The sequence below is a fragment of the Hibiscus syriacus genome, unplaced genomic scaffold, assembly GCF_006381635.1.
Source record: "Hibiscus syriacus cultivar Baekdansim isolate YM2019G1 unplaced genomic scaffold, ASM638163v2 tig00110607_pilon, whole genome shotgun sequence".
Classification (NCBI taxonomy): Eukaryota; Viridiplantae; Streptophyta; class Magnoliopsida; order Malvales; family Malvaceae; genus Hibiscus; species Hibiscus syriacus.
This window is the reverse complement of record NW_024062799.1, coordinates 43,371-58,777: the sequence shown is the minus strand read 5'-3', so window position 1 is coordinate 58,777 and position 15,407 is coordinate 43,371. Positions and strand designations below refer to the sequence as shown.

Genomic DNA, 15,407 nt, shown 5'->3' with positions numbered 1-15,407 from the left:
ACAAGAGATGACTGATCAAGTAAAAAAGTTCCAGGATGATTCAAAGGAACAACTGACCAAATTAATGGACCTGGTGAATATTGTAATCCATTGAGAGAAACCCTTAGAGGATCCTGTTGTGAAAGATTTGAATGGGATTATGAATGATGTAGCTGATACAATGGAAACAAATTATTAGAACTTTGTCAGGGAATGTGGAAATTCGATAAATCTCCAAAAATCGGGTATGACCTCAGAAAATGAGACAAAGATTAAGTTGAAGAGAAGCATGGAAGAAGTTTCAGTGCCATTGAAGAAAGTTAAACAAAACAAACATCTAGATCGTCAATCACAATGTCTTCAAGAAAGCAAAGTAAACAATTGTAATGTGACAGTGATGTCAGGGGAAATTCTACCCAAGTTTCCTTTAGTTTCATGCATCAAGTTATATCCTGAGTTACTCAAAGCCCATCTTATTGGCCCATGTCAGGCTAAGCCTTTGTTGCCTCCTTACCCGATATGGTATAATGAGAAAGTCTTTTGTGAATATCATGCTGGAATCCGAGGACACTCTATCGAGAATTGCAGTAACTTCAAACGACAAGTTCAAGACCTTTTAGTTCATAAAATCATAAGAGTGGATGTTAACAGTCAGTCCATTTTGATCAAACAATTGGGATTCAAACCCCAAAATGAAGTTAACAAGGTCAAGGTAAATGAAGATCATACAACAGAAGTTATTGAAAAGAAAAAGGGCAAAATTGAGGAATATGAAGTATGTATGACAGATTCAACTCCTGATACTTCTCTGATGCTAAAAAATGAGAAAGAAATGAAAAGAGAGGTAATTCGAGACTGGCCCACAGGTTTAATAATGAATGGGAAAAATTTAACTATGAAGAAACCCTAAACATTTGTATCAAATTTTCTGAGGACAAGTGAAGCAGTGGGAAATATAAAGAGTCTGGTGAATACTACTCCAATCACAACTGCAAGATGCATTCAGAATCAGAACAAAAGTGTCATCACCAAAGAAAGCTATTCTGAATATAAAATTGAGCCCAATTTCCACTCAGGGAAGAAAAGATGATGATAAAGACTGATCAGGAAGAAGCAAAGATTTGTGCATTTGAGGGTTTATCCAAAGAAGTTGACACAAAATATGATCAAGAAATGGGGGGGCAAATGAGGACAAAAACCTTAGTCCTATTACACACCCAACATTATAATGAGGCATGATAAATAAACAAGTGGAAGTTGATATCTACCACTGTAGTACCTTTCATTTTCAGCATCTCGTTTGAACTTGTTTTTTATTCCTTTTCTCCGCCTTTTGTACAATAAATAAATTTTTGTTGCTTTTATGGTTATGAGCAAGAAATTAAGTTTTAATCTTGAAATTCTTGAGTATCAAGTAGATTAAATATTCTTTTTCAAGAGTTATAGATCTTTAGCAAGTGGTAAAATTATATCTTCCATATCCCATCCAATGCCAATTACTTAACCCTTACCAAAACCAAATCCTGACACTACAATTATCTGAGACTCTGAAGAAATGTCTCTACCTATTTTTGAGAGACCAACTCCAGATGTTTACTGGTTTATGATACTACCTTCCATCATATACATGACTTCATAAGTCACACTTTTGTCCTTCCAAATACAAAACCATGATACTGGTAAAACCAAAAGACTTCAAAAGAACCAAACTTTCAATTATCCGTGAATCTTCCTGCAAGAAGAGACGAGATGAGGCATCATAGATCAATTTATTAAAGATAATTTCAAGTGATTGGGGCATACTCAAAGAAGAAAAAAGGGATTGATTTAAATAAATATATCATGCATTAATTACATTGTTTTCATGTAAATGAAAATTAATCTTGAATATTCAACCCCCTGGAGGTACCTCTTTTTACAAAGATTTCTATGTATGAGACGACTGAACTTTGCGATCAAGCATACAAACTCAGTGACATATCGCTAAAAGATGAATGGGGCAGTTGAAGGAACAAATAAAAACATGAAGAGGATCATTAAAAAGATCACTGAAACTTACAAGAATTGGCACGAGAAGCTACCTTTTTGCCTTATATGCATATCAAACTACTGTGTGAACATCTACTGGGGCAACACCTTATTGTTTAGTCTATGGGATGGAAGTAGTCTTACCGATTTAAGTTGAGATCTCATCACTTTGTATCTTGAAGGAGGTAAAATTGAAGGAGGCTGAAGGGATCCAAGCTCGATTTGATCAATTAAACCTTATTGATAAGAAGAGATTGAAAGCTATTTACCATGGGTAGATACATCAGAAACGGATGATGAAAGATCACAAAAAGAAAGTACATCCGAGAGAGTTCCAAGAGGGTGATCTAGTGTTTAAAAAGATCTTTCCTATACATAAAGATTTCCGTGGGACATGGATGCCTAATTGGGAAGGGTCATATGTTGTAAAAAATAGGTCTTTTCCAGAGAAGCATTGATTTTGGAAGAAATGGATGGGAAAGTTCTGAGAAACCAAATAAACTCAGATTCTGTCAAGAAATATTATACTTGAAAAAAAAAAGAGAAAAAAGAAAAAAATTGAATCAAAATAGACGACTCATAGAGCCTTAAGTTACAAGATTGATCAAGTACAATTAGTTCAAAGATTCATATTCAACAAGAAGCGCAAGAAATACTGGAGATGAATGAATCTTATGGAAAAATCCCCAGCAAAGCAGATCCAAGTCAAGCAAAGCAATATTGAAGGCGTCAAATTAAAAAAGAATATCTTCAAAATTCATTCCGCCTCTCAAGATTGATTTTTATTTGCAAAAATTGGTTTTTAAAATCTTTAATGCATGATATGAAAAATGATAAAAGGGGGGTTCAAGTTGTAAATTTTGAATAACATCTTGAAACCAAAGGAGGATTCGAGTTGAAAACCTGAAAAGGCGGCTCGAATATTAAATGGTGCAACAATGACATAAGAGACGATCTTAAGCTCTTAATAAAGCACCACACATCCCAAAAATGTTCCTGAGAGTCTGGAAACAAGAAGTATTTCTACGAAATGAGCATAACAACAAGAAGTATCTCTACCAGATAAGCATAACAACCATTTTTTCAAGTTAATGAAAGCCCAAAGAGACATATATGCTGGACTAACCTGAGAAACCCTACTTTACCAGAATCAACCTACACCTTAAATCAGTCAATAATTTTGACACTTGCCATAGGACTATGATTTTTGAATGATTTAAAAGAGTAGTTGATTTATTTGATATTCATTAATTTCATGTCTTATGATTTGATTCTATTGTGAACCTATAATAGGCAATATTTTACAAAATTTTTTCATTCTTCGATAAAGAAAGGAGAAAAAACATTTCCAAACAAGACAGTCTCAAATAAGGAAGGTCTTTGAAGCAAGTTGCATGTTCTACCTTTATTGTAGAAAAAGAAAGTGATGCCAAAAAGATGAATCATTTCACATTCTTGAAAGAAAGTGGTCCAAGAAGCCAAAAAATCTGGAGAATTGAATTTGTAATGCCCTTTCTTGTGACATTATCAGCAACTCATCAAGAATGATTACCTTGTACTAAAGGGACATACTGAAAACCCATTTCAACTAAACCTTTCCATGGTTCGGGAAGAATGGGATATGGAGGTGTCTATCTTGAAGTAGCAGAAGAGCCAGTCACTGTAGCAGTCATTGCAAGAAAATGCACCAACAAAAATCTTCTAGTTCATCCCGATGATGTTTTTTTTCTTCCGGTAAGATTGTTACATTGGATGCCACCGACAACAAATTTGAATTCGCCAAATCTATTCATTAATTGTTCCAACTGATAACCATTCAGTTCTTTCACAATTCAAGGATATGCCAAGATAGTAAAAGACAACCTCTGCATCATTGATTCCAGAGAAAAGAGACAGAACATTGATACCACCGGGGAACAGGTCTCTAGCAGATCCTCCTCCTCGTGTATGGTTTTTAGGGAAACCTAGAAGCATTTCCACCTCATCAGGTTCAAGTGGAACAACTTTATTCCTTCCAACCCATACAAGATTCCCTTTTCGGCATTCATCAAGAACATACTTCTGGACACTCGAAGGTGGCTCATCGTTATAAGCTTCAAAAGCCTAACAGATCCTTTCTATCAATTTGGCACTTCCTGTACATATTTATAAACATTTCAACTTTGTTCTTGGATCCCAAGAAGGCCACCATTTGTTGTTGTCAATAGAAAAACATCATGTATGGTGCATGGAGGAAGTGGAATTAGAGGAAATTTGTTCTCAATTGGCAGATTATGAATATAGCCCATTTTTCGTGCAGTAGCACAAAAATACTTCGAATCTACAAATTATGGCTCTACATCGTATAAGTACCGTGACATTTTGGTCCAAACACCAACTAGAACAAGTACCACATTCTCGTAGTAGAAATAAAGAGGCCCAATAGCATCTTCTGAAAGTGTTCTTTGAGTTATTTGATCTGGTTTGGTAAAAACCCCAAAACTAATCATTGGATTTAGAAGATGAACTGCATGATTGACTTCATTAAGAAGCTTCTTTTCAAGCTTCCTCTGCTTCTTCCTTTTCCAAAAATTATAGCCCGAGTTTCACTTTTGCTTGTAATTGGGGTCATTGCATAATGGTTTCCTATTTTCTACCGGAAGAAGTGCGTCAGCAGCCTTAGCCATATGAGCAGCACATATAAAATATGCCAACTCTGCAATTGATGAATCCGGGCCACATCTCTCCATGGCTATTGAAGCCTCAGCCTATGAGTACCCCATTTTCGGCAAGTATAACAGTTTATTCTCCTCATCATAATAAGAATTCAGGATTTCTTCAGTATCAAAAAAACTATCAATATCTATGAAATCATCCTGAAAGATTGCTTCATAATCAGATGAGTAGTTATCAGAATCAACATGTTGCATGAGTGCGGACTTTTCAAGAACCTGTACCACTGTATATATAGTCTTGCTATTGCATCAAAGTAAGATTATTGTTCACATAAATTGGTTTCTTTCCCACAGAAAAGTATATTCCAAAAATAACCTTAACTGAAAACAAGGTTCACTGTGTCATCCTGGAATGAATTACCAAACGATTTATACCACTCTGTCCGACTAGATCCCTCTAGATCCAAAAAATGGACACCTCATTCAGAAGAGGCACAATTCAGACAATTCAGACATTTCAGTCAAAATGATTGATTACTTCTTAAGTCTGTGACAACATGAAGAGAATTTCTCAAGTTACTTAATAACTGATGTTTAGTGACATCAGAATGAGAGTATTCAAGATAAATAGATTTGAGGTGCGGATAAAGCTGTAAGTACCCATAATAGTGCATTGTCAAAATTGGACCTCGTGGGGATCATGATATTCCAGTCAAACAGACATTGAGAGTGAATCAGAAACAAAATGTTGGGGCATCTCGAAAGCCCATTTCAGACAGAAATGATTCATGTGGGGCATTCTGAGGACCCACGTCAGTATGAATATTTGGGCATTTTGAAAGCTCACATCAATAAGAAGCAAATGTTGGGGTATACTGAAAGCCCATTTCAATCATAATCAGGAATATCGACGCGTTTTGAATGTTCACGTCAACAAATGTTGGGGCATGCTGAAAGCCCATTTCAATCAGAAATTGGACTAACATTTTGAACGTTCATATCAGTAAATGCTGGGGCATGCTGAAGGCTCACATCATTATGTGTTAAAGATCATTGCTTTGAGAAAATATTTCCAATAAGATAGAAAGGTATGAAGAATGAAAAAGCAGTGACAGTGGAACTGACTATACATAATTGCTTTGTTCATCAGGCGGTTACATTAGGGTCATGTTGTTGAACAAATATCTACTCAACAAGTATGGTTTCAAATACCCAATATTCTTAATCATGCGTCATATGACAACATGTTCTTTGTTAAGATACATCACGGTTGCATGGATAAAGATGGTCCCCATGTAGACTATTCGATCCAGGGTTCGGTTCCTCAAAATCTTGATAAAATTTAGACTTTTATGTGTCGATGATGATTAGAAATATTTTTTTGAGGTTCCTGACGATTAGTTTCAATCATACTGTTGGGGTTACGAAGCTGTTTTTCACAACAATTTTCGCCTACTTAATGACATTGAAGATAGAGGCTCGGCTTATGTATATTACCCTTATTCCCATTGTTATTGGGGTTATCATTGCCAGCCAGGCTGAACTGTGTTTTCATCTATTTGGTTTTATCATGTGCATTTCATCTATAGCACCAAGAATTCCATGAACCTCTTTTTGTACATGGCTCCTATAGTTGATGTGTTTCTATGTCCTATAACACTCATTATGGAAGAAAACGTGATCGGTATCACCCTTTCCCTAGATGATACTAAGATCAGTTGGCATCTCTTATTCAATTCGGCACTAGCGTATTTTGTGAATTTGACCAAGTTTTGGTCATGAAACACACCAGTATCTCACTTATATTCCCACTGAGTTTTGTTCTCAAGTGGTCTTGTAACATCATACAAAAGCTTTGAACACTATGCAAAGAGCTTCAGTGATGAGAAATCTGGGCAGAAGCCACAAGAAAATATTAATGTATTGTCAAATGTTTTACGGAACATCTGTGCAGAAGCCACAGGAAAGGATGAATGTATTGTCAAATGTTTTATGAACCAGTGATTATGGTGTTGAACCAATGTTGTGATCATATGGTTTCCATTTATTGATACAAGATAAAGTTTTTCTTCGTCAACCCCAAGGTTAGAAGTGAGATATGATGAAGATTTCTTTCTATAGAAGAGAAGCAGAAATTTGAACAACAAGAAACTAGTTGAGTCAACTAAGGTTGAACAACAGGTTTGTATTAAGCATATCGACATAATATGGTCCAAGTTGTTGTTCGAGATCTGATTAGATATGGAGATATGAAAGGAATTAGGATACATTCTCCTTATAATGTGTTGCAAGAGTCAAATCAAAACAGACGTTGATCTCCTAATTAATCCTTGCTGAGTCAGGCATATCTACATCTACATTCTTTAAAGATGATAGATTTTCTCAAAGATGATAGATTCTCTTTTCAAAGATGAATGCTTTATTGGATTTCTACACAAGTCCAAACAAAGAAAGTCGATGTTATCAAAGACAAAAATGGGGCATCAAGGTCATAATTCTGATTACGGCAAGATTTCCATAAATGAAACATTTCTTCTGAGATTTTAATGCAAGCAAAGAAGATACAAAGATACAAGATTGATCAGATGGTTCTTCAGCTTTATGGCATAGGTTGTTACACTGAGATCCAAAGGTAACCCTAGAAATAAATGATCAAGTGAAGGAAGACCAAGTTCACCACTTTGAAGTCAAATGAAGATTGCATCAACATTCATGCATTCAAAAGAATATCATTTACACAATAGACAATGCATTACATTGATACATCTGAGTGCATTCAAACATAAAGTTTTACAGATCTTCGTATGAACAAGAAGATTCATGGTGAAAAATACCTTACAAGAAGAAGGTATTCAAAACCGCAAATGCAAGAATCACGTAAACATCTGAAGAATAGATGGACGCAATCCACAAGAATGAGCATTATCTTTATTTTGGGGCATGTTACCCAATCAACAAGTTATTTCAATGAGAAAACGATTTCCAAAATTTCTCATTTAATCTTTTCTAAAAATGAAATTGTTGAATAGTAAGAAAACGATTTGCATAGTTTCTTACTTAGTAAACTATTTCCCACATCTGTAAGCCCTTCAGTGCATGATGTTTTCAAAACCTTCGGGTCATCTGTAAGCCCTTCAGTGCATGATGTTTTCAAAACCTTCAGGTCATCTGTAAGCCCTTCAGTGCATGATGTTTTCAACATTTCCATCCTACTCAAAAGAAGCCAGATGAAAAATTATTGTCTTTTTCGTCTTTGTTCTATTCTTGTTAACACAAGAATGAGCAAAGAGGGGTAACTGTAAACAATAATTTTTTTTATTTCGTTTTATTATTATTAATAATAATATACATTATTATTTAATAAATAATTACAAACCGAAGCCCATTTACAAATCAATCCCGGAGCCCAATAATTCAGAGGCCCAGATCCAGAACCAGGAGGCCCAACAGACGACCCAACACTCATCTAGGGTTTTCAGCATCTTCTCTAGTCGCCAGTGATCTCGTCCATTGGATCTGAAGAGATCCAACAGCCCATATTGAACCCAGTAGAAACCGTAGGGTTGGTGAACCCTAGGGTGATTTTCGGTGCCGCCCTCACCTTTCCAACTGCTTTACCGTCTCCATTCAACCACTCCACCGTTATGTTCCCCAACCAGCCGTTGCCATGACATCCACGCCACCAAAGCCTCTAGAAGACTCAAGGAGAGTCGCACACATCGCAATCTGGTGACTCACCAAGGACCCTCCTATGACATATCCACCGAGAAGAACCTCAACGAGCCCTATAAAAAGACTCGAGTTACATGCAAAGAAAAAAAAAAGTGGAAGGAAGCAAGAGAACCAATCTATCACTAGCAGTAAAAAAACCCTAAAGGAAAAAGAATGAGAGAGCTTACCACGGTCATCGGAAAACCAAAATATCGAAGGTATAAATTTAGATCTAGAGAATTCTAGGAGTTTTTAGGAAAAATAGAGGCCAGATTCGGCTTTAGGGAGTTTCGATCTACGATTTTGGGGTATTTTTATATTTTTCGGCCATCGTGAATAGTGATTGACGGCTGAAATAGTGACCGGCGGTGGTCGGAATAGTGACCAACGGTAACTTGCCAGTGGCTAAGTTTAGAGAGAAGTGAGAGCTTCTCTTTCTTTAGAGAGAGAAGCAAAATGAAGAAATGAGGAATTTTGGGAATTTTAGGCTATTTAAGGTCTATTTATACCCTCCTAAAAACTACGTCGTTTTGGGGAGGGACTTTTGTGTAATTTCGTAAATATGCAAATCACGCTTGTGATCCCTCTGAATTTATATTCTTTTGCAATTTGGTCACTAAATTGATTTTGTAGGTCTTTTAATTTTGTCTACATATTTTTAGTTTATTTTATTTTAGTCTCTATCAGTTTATATAATATTCAGGGTAAATATATTAGTTAGTCCCTTATATTTTAGTAATTTTTATTTTAATTACCAGTTAATAATTAGAGCAAATTACACTTTTATATTACCTATATTTCTTAATATTTTGAATTAGAGCCATGAGTTTTGATATTTTATATTGTAATCCTATAATTTTAATTTTCTTTATTTTGATCACTATTTTATTTTATATTTTATGATTACCTCTTTAGTTTCAATATTTTTAATTCAGTACTGTAATTATTATTCTTTATTTTATTTTTATTTTCATTTTAATCATATATATATATATATATATATATATATATATATATGATTAAATAATAATATTTATTTATCTTTCAATATTAAGAAAGGGCATTCTTAAAACAACTGGATGTCCATTTTCTAATATATTTAATAAATATCCTACTTTTATAAAATATATATATTAATCTATTTTTTAATTATTTTTATATAAATATTTTATTAATATTTATTTATTTTTTAATATTAAGAAAAGAGTTGTCTTAAAACACCTAGAAGTCTTTTTCTGATATTTCTAAATAAATAAATATTTTATTTTTATATATATAAATTAATAGATTTTCTTAAAATTATAGTAATAAATTTCAAATAACAAGATTATAAATTAAATATATCTTTGAATATTTAAATTTATAATAATAGAGACAATTTATAATTAATAAGTACTAATTTTGGGCGTTGTGGGGTGCTAATCCTTCCCTAAACGTAATCGACCACGAATCCCTTTTTATTATTAAAAAGAACGAATTTTTGGTTAAAACGCAAACCAGTTTATCTTTTAACTGATGTTTTCTTAAAAACTCTTTTAAAAGATAATTTTTAGGTATTCGACCTACCTGATCCAAAAGGCCGATGGCGACTTCCAAAACAGTTAAAAAACCATTTATGCACACATTACTTTTCCCGCCAAGTAAAAATTTTGTGCCCTGGCAAAAACCGATTACGACAGTTTGGATAGAACTTGAGCATGCACATCCAACGACTACGAAAATAGTAAAGAGTTTTAGTTCATAGAACTACAATATACAACCAAGCAATGACTAAAATAAACCAAGAATATCAATTAATAACTCATTCAAAAGGAGGACTTAATAAATAAAGGGAAAGAGGTTCGATCATAGTCACTCCAAAGGCTAAGGCATCAAATGGGTTGTTTAAGATAGACATTAGATGTCAAATACAACATTACCAGTTACAAATGCATTAATGGCCTACCCTTTTAACATATAATTGCTTCTAATGATCCATTTTTAATGTTCCTCAATAGCCAAACATGATGAGAATCTAAAGCAGATAGCGGAACTAAAATCATATGACCCTATAATTCTTGTAAATTTATGGCATGTCAGCAATAAAAGAAATTGTAAAACATAGAGGACACTGCAACAAACATATATATGCCAAAAATTAAGATGCAAATGTGCAATGAGCGGGCAACATATCAAGTAGTTGCTCCAAATATACTACCCTATCATGATTCTTTTGAGTTGCGTGCATGCAGAATTGTCTTCTAAAGCTATAATTCAATACAGATTCAACTGTAAAATTTCCAAAACATGTAAAAAAAAAATCAATTTGTTCACGATATATTAGTCCCATAATCAACATGAACTTATTAAAAAGAATACGATCTCATAGGACATCAAAAACCACATGTTGGATCAATACAATTCCCAGTAAACTAGTACCAGCAGCCTCTCGGGTTGAGCCTGGCGATTTCACTATGTCGATACTCACAACCAAATTCCTAATTCAAAGAAAAACCAAACAAGAAGATAAAAATAATTAATATAGGACACTCTTTCACTTCTATTCTGATGGACTGAATATTTTTCATAAGGAGTACTAAAAATTTTGATTAAGAAGAAAGAAAGAAAATTAGATGGTTTTGGTTCAAAACTAACAGTGAATATCTAGATCCTTGACATGTAGTTCCAGAAACATAAAAATTCAACAAAAAAACACGCAATGCAAGCTGAAAATAGGAAAGTACGAAAGATGAAAAGCTTACTTCCGAATAGCCCAAGAGAGAAAATAAATACCTTCTTGTAAGTGAGGGGAGAGACTAAGAAATAAATGCAATCAGTGTTGCATTTCAGTAATTCTTCCTCCATTTTTTCTTTGTAAATAAAAAGCTTAAAGACAAAGCACTGCTTGGGTTTACGATTTTACATGGCGGAAAATTGAAGAACAAAAACCAAAAGAGATGCATGAGATTGAAAGAGACTGAGAGGTAAAGGCGCTATTTGGGATTTCATTATATTCGATCATCTATTGGAAAATCTTTAACTACAATGATTAAATGAAGAAATTATTATATGTCATTTATACAAAATAATTTCAGCTTTGTTGGTGACTTTTAACAATGATACTTAGTTCATCTTAGTAGTATTTGTCAACTCTGCATTTCTAACCCCATTTTTTTCTCACAAGTATTTCATCGAACATCTATGCTTCACCTGAGATGACATGTATCTAACATTACACCTTGAATCATTGATGGTCCTGATAGTCCCTTTGATCGGGTCTTCTCTCAATGAACCCTTATTCAAGTCAACACCTCCACATAATTCAAAGTTAGATTAGAATTTCCCATGCATCCTCGACTGAAAAGTTACGTTGGAAATGAGAAGAGAGAAGCGTAAAGGAAATTCGAGCTCGAAAAGGAATTTGGGTTTTAGAATGAAATTGAGGATTGTGTTGCAAGTTTTAAAAGTTGGGGGACCTAAATGCAAGAGCCTGAAAAGTCCATTGATCATATTGCAAACGTACTAACGGTAATGTAACAACGTCAAACAGCCGGTTACGTCAGGGACCATATTGCAAACAGACAAAATATTGGAGGATTATATTGCAAGTTTTAAAAGTTGGGGACCTAAATGCAAGTGTCACAAAAGTTCAATGACCATTATTATACTTTACCCTAAATTTTTGGGAAATATAGTGTCACGTAAGTATTATATATATATAATAGCCGACCATTACAGCAGAGCCCTTTCAACTAGCAGCTTGTAGTACAGACATTGTTTTTTTAAGGAATAACAACTTATATTCCAATAACATCATCAATTACAAGTTGTTTGATACAATCAGGTTCATCTAGGAAAAACCAAACTGGATTATGGTTTGATAAGGCCCATTGAGCTAAGGAGTGGGCAACTCTGTTAGCTTCCCCTTGGTGCAATCAATCTCCACTCTAACCCGAAGATAGTCACCCATTCTTCCTTCTCCGGACCTTGTATCAGTAGCAATGGTCTTCCCTATTCTGTTGCCAATCTTTTCCGCTGTCTCAATCCGTATAAGCCCCAAGGGGAGCTCATAAATTCTCACCCACATAGCAAGAGGCCTGAAGTCAGATTCTTCAAGACTCAATGTCGGGTCAAAATGTGCTATTGCTAAAATAGTTCCTTCAAAACTCCATGGGGTGCGTTTGAGAATCGCTTGCTTATCAGAGAGCGATTTGAACTTAAACAAGAACATATTGTCTTTCAAAATGCTTGAGTTCGTGAGTCTAGCATGACCCCAAATAGAGCAGAAGACCCACAACACCACCTCGATATCGACTCTCTTGTAGCAAATGATCTTCCCAACGATCCACTTATCCATTTCCACCAAATCATCTTCAGCAATGACCCTTGGAGGAGAGATATCGTCCTACTCCTCCTCTGTGAACCTTAGATGCTGCATAAGATTCGCAACCTCTTCTGATAATTTACTCGTAGAATGATCAATTGAAGGAGAAAGCAAAAATACCACTCTTACACCCTTCTTTGATAGCCAACACTTCAATAGAGTTACTCCGAAAATCAAAGCCAAAAGCAAAATTATTTCTTTTGAGAGTGTAATAGGTAAGAGCCACCTTCTCTCCCCTTAGACTTCTTTCCCAATCCCGGCTAGCAATCCCATCGCATTGACTAAGATATTTTTTATGTGACTTTCTCCACTTACACCCTCTGCCAACCCTTAAGAAATTCTTTAAAATAAAATATCTCTTCATAATACCAACCCAAATAAATTTATTTGAATTTTCCATTTCCCCGCAAAGAAGCAATCTCACGCAGATTTTCCAGTCTATAGACCTGTCCGTACAGTGACCGCAGATACTGCACACATGCTCTGCCTGACAGGACTTTAAACTCCCGCTCCTATCCTGGTCCCAGCCAAATTCACCTGCTCTCTGCACAGGGCAGTACATCTAGTAGACCAGACCCATACCACATTGATAATAATCTACCTGCTGCATAATCTGCTATCATCTAGAAGAATAAATAAATTGTTCTCCCACTTGACAAGACCACAAACCATATTCAAACATCCTTAGAGACTTCCATTTAAAATACTTTCAGTAAAATCTCCGAAAATAACCTAATATCATTTCTATAATAGGCTCTTGACTTGTCTCTTCAATCAAAAGTCCCCCAACTTTCCTTGTTTGATAATTCCTTCTAATATAATTCACCCCCAAATCGCAATACCACATGCTTCCTCCATTAATGGATAGCTTCACTTTAACAAACCAAACCCATAACCACTTTCCAGTCCGTACATCAGCAGTTGCATACGTGTAACAGCCTCTAGACTTTCCTTTCTCTCCCCCTTCTACTTCTAGTAAACCAACTCTGATCATCTTCAACCTTTCCCTTATCGGAACCTACTAACTTTTCCGACTCAAGCCTCCACCGAACTCATCGACCTGTTACCAGTTTTCCCCGATCACTCATCTTCCAAACCTCCTCTCCTCCCTTAACGAACCCATTCCCATCAAAACAAATTCAAGTGTTCCCATAGGCTACAATTCCTCTCTTTAGTTCTTTCCGTCGCCAACGACCCTTAAGAAGATCCTGCAAGACTTAAATCACGAGTAAAATACAATAATGATAATAAAGACTACTCTTACCTTCAACTTCCTCCACTAAGAATGAACACCGCGAATGATTTTTGACAACTGAACAACGATCCAATCCTAATAATCTATGAACTTGATGAGAAAACAACCGGACTTTGTGAATAAATAACCGTTTTGAGCTCTATAAATGGATCTCGACAACCAGGAATCCATGGAAATACATGGAAGAAACCGCTAGTAGTACAGACATTGAATCGTATAACTTTCGCAACCCAATCGAGTGCTAAGTACATAATCTTTTTGAAAAAGAGGAGGAGCAATGATCCAACGATTCAGCAGAGCAGAGCACATCCCTCTCCTTTTTCCCGAGCACAGTGGTTGTGAGTCCAATTCCTATGGCTATTCCTATTCACCAAATCATCATTTTCCACACAGCTTGCACTGTGCCTACCCCCCGCTTTGCCTCTCCAACAACAACAATATCAGAAGAATATTTAAAAAAAGAATTTAAATTCGAAATTTAATTTTTTTATTAAATATGACAATTAAATAACAACCTAAAACAAATATAAAAGATAAAAATAAATGTTACATTTAGTTTGCAGATTTGATTATGAGTTATCAAATTGTGAACTGTATTCTATCTGAATAAAAACAGTTTACAGCAATGCCATACACTTGGTTTACCTAACATGAAACTAAAGTAACATATACTAGGAAACAAAAACAAAGAAAAAAAAGTGATACGCCAGTAGGAATAATAATTGAAGTCGCCACCATCGAACCTCACACACCAGAAAGCTACTGCAATGACAAAACTGCCCCTACCAAACCAAGAAACAATGTAGATTTCATATCTCCATCCAATGTTAAAGAAACCGAACCCGATTCCAGCAACGAACCAGATGGTGCAAGTTCAAAACCAGGGCCAGGGGCCAACATACTGTCTGGATTAGGAGGGCTGGGACTTGAAGGGATAGATGGGATCGATGAATCAACCGGAGCCGGTGCCATGCCTTTAGGAGTAGGGGAGCAAAGGTTCGATATCCGGAGATAAGCTCGGAGACGATGACAGAGGAGCAGCCGGCAAGAATGCCGGTGCAGCCGTTGAGTATTGAACATGGAGCTGAGACGAATACGAAGATGAAGATAGTGAACAAAATTTCATTATGGGAAATGCACAAGTTTTGGATTTTAGTTATGATTGACATTTTGTGAGCAGGGTCTTTATTATTTAAAATTTATTATTGATAAAAATATTTAAAATATATTTAAAAAACTTTAAATCTAGTAATTTTTAAATATATATTTTATAAAAATTAATTACTTTAAATATTAAAATATTCATAGTTAAAATTTAGGAATTTTAACTTTTAAAAGGTCAATAATAAATACATTTAGTGGGATGGAAGAAATATAAGTTTACTTCTTTTGACCCATTATTTTTTATCTCATGTTA

General features: G+C 35.1%; 1 protein-coding gene across 1 annotated transcript; it reads right to left on the bottom strand.

Annotated features, from left to right (window-relative positions):
• Positions 1-14,622: 14,622 nt before the first annotated feature.
• Positions 14,623-15,102, bottom strand: LOC120135325 (classical arabinogalactan protein 26-like). The gene has a single exon (XM_039151608.1). The coding sequence runs from the start codon at positions 15,068-15,070 to the stop codon at positions 14,750-14,752; it is 321 nt and encodes a 106-aa protein (XP_039007539.1). The 5' UTR covers positions 15,071-15,102; the 3' UTR covers positions 14,623-14,749.
• Between the last annotated feature and the right edge of the window lie 305 nt (positions 15,103-15,407).

Coding starts and splice junctions, on each gene's coding strand:
- LOC120135325 (XM_039151608.1), bottom strand. CDS start 15,070: ATGTTCAATACTCAACGGCTGCACCGGCATTCTTGCCGGCTGCTCCTC.